This window comes from Astyanax mexicanus, chromosome 22 (assembly GCF_023375975.1).
Source record: "Astyanax mexicanus isolate ESR-SI-001 chromosome 22, AstMex3_surface, whole genome shotgun sequence".
Classification (NCBI taxonomy): Eukaryota; Metazoa; Chordata; class Actinopteri; order Characiformes; family Acestrorhamphidae; genus Astyanax; species Astyanax mexicanus.
This window is the reverse complement of record NC_064429.1, coordinates 1,898,315-1,911,819: the sequence shown is the minus strand read 5'-3', so window position 1 is coordinate 1,911,819 and position 13,505 is coordinate 1,898,315. Positions and strand designations below refer to the sequence as shown.

The 13,505-nt window shown below is 38.2% G+C and overlaps 1 protein-coding gene across 2 annotated transcripts in view; it reads left to right on the top strand.

Moving 5' to 3' along the window:
- The window catches only part of hip1rb (huntingtin interacting protein 1 related b), a 59,971-nt gene that overhangs the window by 25,059 nt on the left and 21,407 nt on the right, over positions 1-13,505 (top strand). For both annotated transcript variants that reach the window (XM_007239702.4, XM_007239701.4), the window contains exons 4-11: positions 2,021-2,077; positions 2,567-2,653; positions 2,729-2,805; positions 9,150-9,211; positions 12,455-12,595; positions 12,754-12,811; positions 13,147-13,222; positions 13,334-13,495. In XM_007239702.4, the coding sequence (XP_007239764.2) occupies positions 2,021-2,077; positions 2,567-2,653; positions 2,729-2,805; positions 9,150-9,211; positions 12,455-12,595; positions 12,754-12,811; positions 13,147-13,222; positions 13,334-13,495 (720 nt within the window). The remainder of the gene's footprint in view (positions 1-2,020; positions 2,078-2,566; positions 2,654-2,728; positions 2,806-9,149; positions 9,212-12,454; positions 12,596-12,753; positions 12,812-13,146; positions 13,223-13,333; positions 13,496-13,505) is intronic.

Here is a 13,505-nt window from a genome sequence, read left to right as displayed (position 1 = left end):
ATTGTGAAAGAGTGCGGAGTTCAGAGAGTATGAGATCATCATTTTCAGTCCAGACCTGAACCCCATTAAGAATCTTTGGTGTGAACTGTAGAAGACTTTGTGCAGTGCTCCAAATCTCCCATCATTAAAAAAATCCAACTAAATATTAAGAGTGTGTGACCTTGTTTTGACCAGGCAGTGTATAATTTTTTTTATAGTAAACAAGCCAAACAATGAATAATCAGTCTAAAGATTAAAGACATTCAATTTGTCACCTTTTCATGGGTAAACATGCAAACATTATTGCAGTACATTTGAGAAGATTGTGTTTTAGTAGATTCTCAAGATATCTGCTTTTTACACATATTAGACTATGAGTAATCTAGGATTATTTACAACAGAGTAAGCAGTGTTACTCTAGTACCCTGTTGTGCCACCTCTAAACTAGAGATGCAACCGATCCGATACAATATCAGGGCCAATATTGATCAGTGCATCAGATATCGGGTGACCACGGCCGATCCACTTACCAATCCATATTCCAGTCCGCATCTTGAGCTGGACAAACGCATCAATGAACCGGATTCCAATTCCACAGTTTACCCTGAACCCTCAGCAGCTTCAGTCTGCGACTGACTGAGTAAACTTTAGCCGTTTATCTCCATTTGTCTGGAGAGTTTTCACTTTGGAAACACCAAACAGCAGAATGGCTACATGTATTATTTGTAAAGACAGCGTCCAAAGGGGTGAACAGATCAACAGTCTGTTAGCCTAGCTAGCACTGAACCGAGAGCTGCATTCTGGTGTTGTAAAGGTATTAACTACAGACTGGAGTAAACTTTAGTCATAATCCACATATCCTATAAAACCACAGGATCACTACACAAACACACCAATCTGTTGGTAAAAACAGAAATTATTTAATTTAGTTTGGTAATACAGTTAGCATTGCTAGTCAGCATTGCAGCTAATTCGCTAATCCACATGTGTCAAAATAAAAGTCTCCTGCATAACCAGTGCCAAAATTAAATTAAATATTTAATTCATAAGAAAATTATTGTGTATTTGTATGTAGTGTGTTAAAAATGACTTTTTAATGCATTTACATTAAATGCACTTTAATCTATTTACTGAGATTAGATTAAACACAGGCGGAATCTTGTTGTTCATCAGCAGTCATTAGGAAACTTCTAAATACAATTGGTTGCACTCAGAGAAAAGGGGGCTGAATACACACTTTTCAGTTTTTTTTATTTGTAAAAAAATGTTTTGAATTATGCGTAATTTTCTTTCCGCTTCATAATTGTATACCAATTTGTGTTGTTCTTTCACAATAAATTCCAATGAAATATATTTGTTTGTGGTTGTAATGTGGCAAAATATGAAAAAGTTCAAAGGGTATGAATATTTTTGCAAGCCACAGTATCTAGAGACTTGAGTGAAAAGTACTCGGTCAAAGAGTGACTTCAGTAGAAAAGTAAGTGAAAGTACAACATTTTTTGTAAGTAAGTATTGAGTATTGCAAGTACTTTATTCTAAAATTTTCTACTCAAGTACTGAAAGTAAAAATACAAGTATTATTGTGTAGTCATTACAGAAAGAAGTCAAAAGTACAGGAACATACAAGATGGAGTATATTTACATAAAACCTTAAATCATCTCTCTAAACAAACTTACCCAAAAGAGAGGCATTAAAGCTAAAGGTATTTAAATCAGCAAAACTGCTAGGGTGCCCAAATCTATCCACCTGCCTATTTTGTTTAATGAATAATTGCACCCTTTTTTATAAATCCTATAAACTTAATTTCACTTCTCAAATATCACTGTGTTCATCTGCTGTATGATGTATGTAACTAAAATTGCTGATCCAAACAACCAATGATTTATAAAGGAAAATCATGAAAATTATCAGGTATGCCAAAACCTTTTAATACCACTGTATATCACTGTGTGTATTTGATTTGTTGAACATGAACATGGAGACAGAATACTTGTCCACCCTCCAGAGACAGTCAGTGTTGACTGTTACTTTTGTCAACAGAGCTTGCAAGACTGTATGAGGCATCACAGTAACATCAGTGAGATTGGACAGTTATGGGTAAGTTGAAGCACAACACTGGATAAATTAGGGTGTACTCAAACTAAGCATGGTTTGGTTGAATTGGGCTGGAACACAGTTCTGCCCCCTTCCCCCTCCCCCGCTGGCCTGCACTCTGCATTTTAACAATTCGTGCCAGAGCACACTTGTGCCGTCCCTAAAGCTGTCTGATGGGTCAGTGTTCCAGACTGGCTACTAAGCCCAATTATTTTATCGACAGCATCATACCACAGGAATTTATCCTTCTCATCTGATGAGCTGCCAGATTTATGAAGTGCATCCTGCACCTTCAGATACTGCACATGCAGTCCAAGTGAGCCGGTGAAACAGTTTGGAGCAATCACACTAGTCAAACGAGCCGTGCTTTTGGGCACAGCACATATTGCCTAGTGTGAGTACACCCTTCATTTTTGAAAACTTATCTTTTGTATTCTCGTTTTAATTTCATAAGATTATTGTTATCAGTCATTTATTTCATTCTTTCTGTAGGGAAACATCAGGGACAGATATGGATATGGCCAGCTTGTTGCCCAGTATGCCAAGCTACTGTGCTCGAAGATGGAGTTCCATAATAAGGTACATTTTGTAGATTACTTTGACTTGATTTTACACAATAGACCAAATAATTCATATTCTGTTGTCTTTTTGTAGCATCCGGAAATTCGTGCCAACTTGGAAGCCTCAGACGAAGTCCTTGAGCGTACTGCAGGAACTGACATCAATAATGTGTATGTGGAACCTTGTTTTTCTCTCATGCAATTGTGTTCTATAAACCATCTATTTACTTTGAAGAGCAGAGAAAATTGGTCAAATTGGCATTGCTACACATAAGAAAAACAGAAAAAATAATTTAGCAATTTTAATTGTAGCTAATAATGTTATAATTAACTGCCTTCCGGAAACGATGAGGCCTTGAGGAGCAAGTAGTCATTGGTTGTAGGTAATTAAATTATTTCGTTTGTCTAATGGTAGAAGTACATTTATTCCTCAGCTTCCATGTATTGGAGACAGGTGAAAAGACTGGAGCTTTGATTGCTAGTTACAGCTTTCAAAACGATGAATGGAATACTTCTCTGACCTAGGCCAACGCCTAGAAGTTTTTTTTATTTGCTGAACTCTCTTAAGCATTAAAAAACTGGCTAGAAAAATGCTCAGTCAGAGTAACTAGGTTTACTTGTCTTAAAAGCCAGAAAAAACATTAGGCATAGATATAAAGTAAAGTAAAGTAAAGATTGTAAGTATCTGTTTAATGGATAGTGCAGTTAAACAAATGTATACCAGTTTCAAGTGCAAACAGAGAAAAACAACCAATGTTGGCCATAAAAATAGTACAGTTCCAGTCAAAGGTTTGGACCCACTATTTCTCATTTAATGTGTTTTTTTATTTTTGTAAAGAAAGTTGTAAACATACCAGAATATGTTTTTTTATATTGTAGATTCTTATTAATATTCATTTATCTTTGAGGACAGATCTGCACACTCTTGGTATTTTAATCTCAGTGTCTTCATGAGGTAGAGTCACCTGAAATAGTTTTCTCAGCGTCTTAAAGGAGTTCCTGGAGGTGCTGAACAACAGTTGCTGCTTTTCTCATCTCAAATCACCACCTCAGTTTAGTTTAGGTCAGAGAATTGTGGAGGACAAACACTTTTTTTATTTTAATGTATTTAATTTTAACCTACTGTGTGTCAGAGTTTTATTTCACTGTGCTGGGAGGAAGGACAAAAGAACAAAAGTCTTCAAGCTGTCTGTTGCTGAATTTGCTCCTCTGTCTGATGATGAGGCTGAGAGTTCAGAGAGTGGTGAACATTGTCTAAGACGTTTAGCAGCTTTCTGGACCCATCTCTCTACCACTAATGTTAAAGACTCCAGCTCTGTTCTCAGCACAGAACCAGCTTTCTTTACCAGCCTCTCAGGTCATAGTGTATCGCTCTTGTTAATTCTTCTTCCCCCAACACACTACAGCACAACAGCCAACAAAAGCCTGGGCTTTCTGAAGTCTAGACACATCTCCATAGTTTTGGTGATTTTTAGCAAAAGGTGGCTAGTTTGGCACCACACCACAAAGTCCTGAACCATGCTTCTGTACTCCCACTCCTGTCCATTCCGCACACATCCCACAATTGCAGTGTTGTCAGAGAACTCCTGCATAAATCATATTTGAAATCTGATGTGTAAAGAGGGAACAGAACTAGAGAGAACTGCAGTGCTCGCATGTTGCAGGAGCAGTCCCTGACATATTGGTAGTCAGTAATCCAGGTGACCAAATGTGTGTTTACCTCAGTCTGTATATATATAAGCTTGTCTCTCAGTTGTAGCAACTGGATGTTGTTAAAAGCACTGGAGAAGTCAAGTCCCTTGTCCAGAAGATTCCAGAAAATATTAAAATTGTCAACAAAAGACATATAAATGGAGAGTTTTTTCCTGAGCTAGTAATTTATTTGTGGCAGATTCATCATTCTCCTTTTCTCAGGGAAATGAAAAGCCAGAAAAAAATGATTGGCCACAGTGTTTTATAAATGTTTTCAACAGTTGTGAACTCTGATCTGTAATGTTGTTACAGCCATTATGTATGACAGCATTGCAGACAAATCAAACTTATCTAAAAGTTTGTGGAGCTGCTGCATGATATAATGGACCTTAATGCCTGGGAAGCAGTGGCCATAGGCTGAACATGTTTACTGTTGATGAAGTCCACGATCAGCTCCTTGGTCTTGCTGATGTTTAGAGAGAGGTTGTTCTCCTGGCACCAGAATCAGCACCTGTTGATCAGGCCTACAATTGTTGTCATCAGCAAATTTGATGATGACATTAGAGCTGTGTCTGGCTGTACAGTCATGAGTGCAGAAGCGGGCAGAGCACACAGCCCTGAGGGGCTCCGATGTGAGTGAGGAGATGTTGCCCATCCTAACCACCTGCTGTCAGTCTGTCAGGAAGTTCAGGATCCTGTTGTTTAGACTCAGATCCTGAAGCTTGACATCGAGCCTCGAGGGAGTGTTGAATGCCGAACTGTAGTCCACTAACAGCATTCTCACAGACGTGTCTTTCTTGTCCCGGGAGAGGGCAGTGTGCTGGGTCAGGGTGATTGCATCATTAGTGGATCTGTTCTTCCTGCATGCAAACTGTAGTGGGTCCAGAGTGGCAGGCAGTGAGGAACAGATGATGTCCCTGATGGTTAGGGCAACAGGTTAAATTGTGCTTCCACTTTCACTTTCACATAAATTTATTCTTAGATCTTATTTGTTTATTATTAAAATACATTTTTGTTGGAAAATCCATAGAATGTGCTCTGTGTCCTCGTGGTATTAGCATAGCCGCCATTTAGCTATTTCTCATGTTTTTGCTAATTCTATGATGTTCATTCTTGTTACTTATTTTCTTTTACTCAAATCATAAAAAATAACAGGAATAAGTGCCACAACAAGCAAATGACACCCTTTAAGTGGAATGTCCCTTACATGTTATAGTAACTACAGACTTTAATAAAAACCTTTATTTTCGTAGACTAATTTCTGGGAGGTATCTTCAAAAAAAAAAGAATATATCCTACGAATGTGTAAATGTTTCCTGTAATATATGTTGTAATTTTTTGCTTAATATATATTAAACTCCTAAAATGTACTGCAAAATTGGTCTTGGGTCCTAAATGTTTAGTTGTCTATACCAGTAGGAAGTACAAATGAAGGGCATGACAAACAATAATCGCAACTAATCAAACAAATATTCGGTAGATTAGTCGACTACTAAAACAGTCATTAGTTGTAGCCCTACTCAGCATACCACAGCATAGAAGATAATCTTAACCACCAACAAGCATTTTTCTACAGATATTAAAAGAATTGAGCCTCCTGAGTGGCTCTGACCCCTCTTGTACAGTGCCTCTGTGTTTTTGGACCAGACCAGTTTGCTATACAGGTGCTGGTCAACGAATTAGAATAATTTGAAATAGTGCATCATGAAATTCTTTGAATGCATTTTTTGTGCAGAAAGCAAATCAGGTGTTCACCGCACCTGTCCTACTCGTTAGACTAATCACAGAACTCGTTACCTGAAAAATTTGCTCAGCTGAGCTTTCCAAAAGGCCCATTTAGGCCATTTAACTGTGACACTTGTTTTATTGAATTAGAATAATGGAGAAACCGTTTCATTGAATTAGAATAATTTTTATTATAATTACAATCATCACTTTCTCAGTATTTTGTGGCTGCCCCCTTGGCTTGTATGACTGCCTGAAGTCTCCGCGGCATCGATTTGACCAGCTTGTCGCAGTTTCCGCACTCACAGCTTCCCAGGCAGTGGCGATGTTCTGCTTCAGTTGGTCCAGCGTAGTAGGCTTTCTGTCGCGAATTTTCCGCTTGACGATGGCCCAAAGGTTTTCAATGACATTGAGGTCAGGCGAGTTGGCCGGCCATGCCAAAACTTCAAGCTGTTTTTTAGTGAACCAATCTTTGGTCGACTTTGCCGCATGAGCCGGTGCAAGATCCTGTTGAAATATGAAGTCTTCTTCGCCGAACTGTTCCTCAACAGTCGGAATCAGGAACGTTTCCAGAACATCTTGATATACGGCAGCATTGACAGTCTTCTTGAGGAAGCAGAGTTTCCCTACACCTCGAGCGGACATGCATCCCCAGACCATAACGCTCTGGGGAAACTTGACGGATCTTTTCACGCACTCGTGGTTGTAGGTTTCGCCACCACGACGCCAGACACGAGGACCTTGGTCACCGAAGGAGATGCAGAAGCGTGATTCGTCACTGAAGACCACTTTCTGCCAGTCTTCAGCAGTCCACTCGCCGTGTTCTTTGGCCCACTTCAGCCGTTTCTCCATTTGTTTCTTGTTCAGCATCGGTTTTACTGCTGGAACGCGAGATTTGAAGCCGAGTTCGCGCAGACGACGGTAAGTGGTTGATCTGGAGACGCCAGCGCCGGTCTGCTTGTTCCACAAGTCGGTGAGCTCGGAAGTGGACTTGAACCGGTTGCTGACTGCGATCTTTCTCAGCTGCTTGTTGTCGCGAGCAGAAGTTTTTCGGACGCCGGAACAGTTGGTGCGCTTGCTGCAGTTTTTCTTGAGAGCTTTGCAGACGGAAGACTGGCTGATGCCGAGCTGCTCAGCAATTTTAGTTTGGGTCAAGCCTTGTTGGCGAAGGGCTTGAATTTGAGCCACTATTCCGGTTGAGAGGTCGCGCTGCTTACCCATGATTGATTTTACAACTTAGAAATTCTACTCAACCCTGACTTTATACTGCACAGTGAACACTCTTCACAGAAAACAAAAATTCGAGCATTTATTCTAATTCAATGAAACGGTTTCTCCATTATTCTAATTCAATAAAACAAGTGTCACAGTTAAATGGCCTAAATGGGCCTTTTGGAAAGCTCAGCTGAGCAAATTTTTTTCCAGGTAACGAGTTCTGTGATTAGTCTAACGAGTAGGACAGGTGCGGTGAACACCTGATTTGCTTTCTGCACAAAAAATGCATTCAAAGAATTTCATGATTGCACTATTTCAAATTATTCTAATTCGTTGACCAGCACCTGTATATGTAGATACCAAGGTATTTGTAGTCATTGACAATGACCACTTCATTGCCTATGACACTGATTGAAATCAGACATGTCATTAATTTCAGAAGTTCACCACCAGCTCCTTAGTTTTTTTTATTGTTATGTTGTAGGTGATTTAGTCCACACCATGTTTGATATCCTCTTTGATATTGTTAAACAAGACAACACACTGTTTAAGGTCTGTTTTTTTTGGTTGCTGGTGGAGTGAGTTCAGAGTGGAGTTTACACCACCAGATTCTGCCCAAAATTAGGTTTGACGAATAAAAAAGTCCTTTGACTTTAGCCTAAAACCTTTTTGTAAGTCTGGTAAATGCCTTAAATGTGAGCTATTATGTTTGACATACTATGTTGTACTCTTATATACTGTAGTTGGTAAGTAAATTCTCCATCTGCATGACATGACCTGTCATGATAACTGATTTTGTTTTTACAGAATATTGTGCCAGAGATTATTAAGTAAAAAATATAGTGATTGTTTAAGATTTGATACTGCTGATATAAAAATACAGTAATAAATGTAAACATACAGTAATAATACAGTATTAATAATAATAATAGAAGAATATTTAAACTTTTAAATTGTTAATTGTTTGGGTCTTAGGTTGTTTCTTTCACAATGGTAAATTAATTGCTACGTTCCTTACAGATAAATTTAAAGAAAAAAAACAAGGGAAGATCTGATAAATATTTTTTTTTATGTTGTGTATTGATTGAAACCTGAAACCAATTCACATACCATTGTTGAACTTGTTGTTGTTGAATGTCCCATGCTGTTCACCACGGGGCCCCCATGCTGAATAGACAACCATGTCAGGCTGGCAGCTCTGTATCTTAACATATTGTGGTCAGTTGTAAAGTAGTCCAGGATCCAGATGTTGGGATGATTGTCCCACCCAGTGTGCTCCAGTCAATCAAGTGCATGGGTTGGATGGTATTGAAAGAACTGGAGAAATAACCATTATTCTTACAGTATTCTTCAGGTGAGAGAGAGAGAGATTTGTATAGAAGGTAGATGACCGCAGAATGGGCAGCATGCTGATAGTGCCAGACAGACTTCCTGTGACTAGCAATTCCAGGCTCTGCTGATATTTGTCTGTCTGCTGCTGGCCCTCTATTTTCCTCCTGTAGCTGGCTTTCCGCTTCGGATCTTTCTCCTCATCTCTGCATAGCTTTCAACTTCTCTTTGTCACCTGACATAGAAGTAATTTCTTCTTTAGGAGGGCCTTTTATATCAGGGTTAATCCAAAGTTTGTTATTGGAGAAACACAAACAGTCTTGGTGGGTGCAGTGTTCTCCATACAGAAGTTTACATGGTCTTCCATGCAGTGTGTGAGGTTACCAGTATCCTTCCCATAAGAAAACAGTTCTCCCCAAAGTTTTGTACTAATACAGCCATTTAAAGCCTCTTCAGTCCCCTTAGTCCATTTCTTCACAAACTATATGGGGCACATTTAATAGAGATTGATAATTACAGAAGTATACCTAAACTTTTAAAATCTTGCTCCTCAGGTTCCAGCTTACTGTTGAGGTGTTTGATTACATGGATGTAGAGCTTCGGCTTGCTGAGTCAGGTGAGTGTGCACCTTATTTTAAGACTTCAATCAGGGTTTGTTTTGAAAACCTGTTGAACAAGAGTTCATTTAAAGCACTGTACATTCCAGACTTGTGACGTCTATTTTTTTAAATTGTATAACCGGCCTGGCAAGGCCCAGTTGAAAGTATCTTGAGTTAAAAGACAACAGTCATTCTGACCAATATTATTTCAAAACATACAGAGTCATTCCACAAGTTTTTACACAGAAGTAAGAAAAAACGTCCCGGTTAAACATATTTTAACTTTTTTAAACACAGTCAACTGTAACAGTCCACTCACTGAACACTCTGAGTCCAGCACACACAAACTTTGTATACTCACCCACCCAGTTTTGTATTATACATCAAACAAAGGTCACACACTAATACTTTATTGGACCTTCTTTAGCTTTGATTGTGCATTCACTGTGGCACTGTTTCGATAAGCTTCTTCCATCAGTGAAGAAAAAATCCATTGATTTGGTTATTGATCATTCAGTATATTGAGGTAGTCAGCTGACCACATACTGTTGCTGAACCTAGACCTGACAAACTGCTGCAACCCCAGATCATTTTCTTACTTAAATTCAGGTGTACTTTTTTTTTTACCTGGCAGTGTATTAAAGCTCAAAATCAGGAATAGCTAGCCACAGATACATTTATCCTTAAATCTTCTAAGACTTATTAAATGTGTCTATTAAGATCATTAGTATGTACATTGAGAGATTATTAGAGCATGAGCCATTAATTCCATCAGGAGAATCTTACTCTCACAAATAACAGCATTTAATAGCATTTAAGATCTACTGTACATCTTCAGAAAAATCTGTCAGTATTGAATATGTTTGTTCTCGTTTGTTTGAAAATTTCTTTTATTTTAATATGAAACATTGAAAAGTTGTCATGTTACGAAATAAGTATAAAGTAGCAATCATCATTGAATGTCTGTTATATGAATACTTGACTCATAATAATAGTTGCATCCAGAAGAAATGAATTGACAGGGAATTTTTTATGTTCAGCTCGGCATGTGATGTAAGCAAGGAGGGGCCTTATTGTTGAACCTGACTAACAACATAGAATGGAAAGCATTCACAACAGGACAAACCCGAGTCGTCGTGTTGTATCATACTCGCAAGTAGGGATACAACGGTACAGCATGGCCACGGTTCAGTCAATATTGCGGTTCTTGGGCCACAGTTTCGGGTTCAGTATACCCTGGAGAAGGGTTTACCAGCATTTTAAGCAGTTAAAAGACTTCAAGGGGGCGCATCTCATGACTTCGGAAGTCAAAGGTTACGGTTCTGAACAAAAACTTCAGTCCACTATTTCAACATCTCGTCTGCATACTGCTGCCATTTCAAGAGCTTGAAGACACAGATACTATGCCATAGCCAACGGCATCACCCAGACCTGTCCCAGGTTGACAAGCATTGGTATGCTATTGGACATGCTATTATTGCTCTGTCCCTACTGCTAAATATGCAGGAACTATGTGATAATCTATTCGAACATTCTGCATGAGATGGATTATCACAGGATACAATTAAGAACCTCTACAACTGGGCACCAGGTGGTCCAGCAGTCTAATGCACTGCCACTATGTTCGGGAGGTCGCTCGAAACCCGGTCATGCAGCTGGCCATCTGCTGCCAGGGCCCTGAGAGAACAATTGCCTTGCTCTCTCTGTGTGGGTAGATGCCGCTCTTTCCCCACATCACTCCTAGGGTGAGGTCGATCAGCACAAGGTATCTCTAATCTGATGTATTGGAACCGAGTCGCTGTGTTTCCCTCTGAGTGTGTTGTGAAGCTACTCGGCAATGGTGCAATTTAAAAAGAGGCTGTGTATCCGAAGGGGCGTGTGCTAGTCTTCACCCTACTTCTGTTGGAGCATCACTAGTGATGGGGGATATACAGCTGAGAAGCAGCTTAATGGGTGGACCAATTGGACTAGCTAAATTGAAAAAAAAAAAAAAAAAAAAAAAAAAAAAGCCTTTACAACTGGGGCATCCGGCGTGATGTTAGACGTGTGTTTCACACTACTAATGTATGTGTTGCTCAGTAAATACTGCCCATTTCAGATTAATTTTTAAACAATTTATTGTTTCTGGGAATCTTTTTCTTTCTTCCAAATAGCATTACAATTAAACACAATGTATTTTTACAGTTTAATCAAAGTTAAATGTCCTAAAACAGTAAGGGTGTGTCAATAATATAGGCATTGCAATATAAAAGAAAGGTTGTCAACTGAGCTCTCTTATTAGGCTAAATAAATGAGTGTTATTAGATGATAAAATTAATTATATAGCCCTTTTCAAAACAAATGTCACAAATTTGCTTTACAGAATGATAAGGATGAAACTATGGAATCAGTGATTGGAGTGGATTATGACTAACCAACAGCCATTTTAATACTTTAATCTAAAAACTCTCTTGTACAAAATTCCTTCATATGTTGTTATTTTATGGGTCCAAACAAACCCTGTAATGCTAAACATTATATTTTTTACATTTTGTATTTTTTGAAATATAGAATAAGCCATACATAAAATAAACAAGTCGACAGCTTTCCACCATGTTGCTCAAGCTCTCAATAAAGTTTGGGACATTTTCGTTGGTATGCTCCTGTTCTCCAGTTAAAAATTCTAAACAAACCAATCAGATATAATTAAAGTACACAGTTCAGACTTTAATTCACTTGTTCATACATTTCGGTTCCACTGTATTAAAAGGACATTTTTTTTCAGGGCACCATAATATTTGGGACAGTTTGATTACTCAGGTGTTTTTAAATATCTTTGAAATTGCCAATTAACAAATGCAGTGCCCCTAAAAGTTTAAAAAGGAAGAACACTAAAAAGTAACTAATATGGAATATTTTTCAGAGATAATAATTCAGTGTTAAGCCTGGAGCAAATGGAGCCAAGGAAGACCTCCTTTGCTTAACTATAGTAAAGAAGTTCCTCAAATGTGTGTCTAACAGAAGAAGCCTTTAGGAGGTGGAAGTGTATTGATGAAAGACTGCTATCTGCAGAGGAATTCATGAACAAAAAAAACATTATTCTTGTGATTGTTGTGTTAATTATTACATTCTGATTTATTTTGAGGGTCATCCTTAAAAAGAATATTGAAGTAAATAAATATAAGACCAAGCACCAAATGACCAAGTGACCAGAGACTTAAAGGGGTTAAGGGGCAATGTGTGTATCCTAACATTTTTCTATTATTATTTTTTTTTTACAGTCCTACGACAGCTTAATACCTCCATTGCCATCTCAACCTTAACTGCAGGCCAGTGTAAACTTGCTCCACTTATCCAGGTCATCCAGGATTGTAGCCACTTGTATCATTATACTGTCAAGCTGCTCTTCAAGTTACATGCCTGTAAGTGTCTAGGTGCTGTTGCAAAGATAAAGTTAATGGTAATAATTCCATATTATTAGGAATATATTCAAATCTAAAATATATTGAAATGTACATTATATTTGTTGTAATTTCTGATATAACAAAATGTGTGCTTATGTGTATTATTTGGACTTTAGGTTTACCACCAGATACACTGCAGGGTCATCGAGAACGCTTTCATGACCAGTTCCATAGGCAAGTGGACTTCAAATATTTTATGACGCACTGACACCAAACAAAGTCCTTTACTACAGTAAACGTTTGTTATTTCACCTTTTTATATATAACGAAATTAAAAAGCCTGTGCTTTGTCAGTATTTCATTGAGTAATTTGAAAATATTGTGGTTGTACAAATGTTGACATTTTATTCAATTCAGTACAGTTGTATATGTAGCTACATAGCCATTTAAAAAAAAGACGTTTATAACTTCATAAAGTAGCTATACAACATTTGAGATACTTGGATAGAGTGTGGATTCTTTACGGTTGTTTACATGTTTTATGCAAATAGTTTTGTTATGTTTTTCAGTCTCAAGACATTTTTTAATAAAGCAAGAGACATGATGTACTTCAAAAGGCTTATCCAGATTCCAAGGCTACCAGATGTAAGGAAAAAAAAACTTAAACACAGAAAATGTATTGCTTAATGTGTTTCTTACATTACTTTAATGTCAAACAAATACTTATTATAATCTATCTATGATTTTATGATGCAGTCTCCTCCGAACTTCCTCCGTGCCTCTGCCCTGGCAGAGCATGTGAAGCCAATGGTTGTCATCCCAGATGAGGAGGAGCCTGAGGAGCAAGAAGAGGATGAACCTGAACCACTAATAGATGTCAGTGAGGCTCCATCAGCCAGCATGACTTCCCAGCCACAGGTGAGCTTTT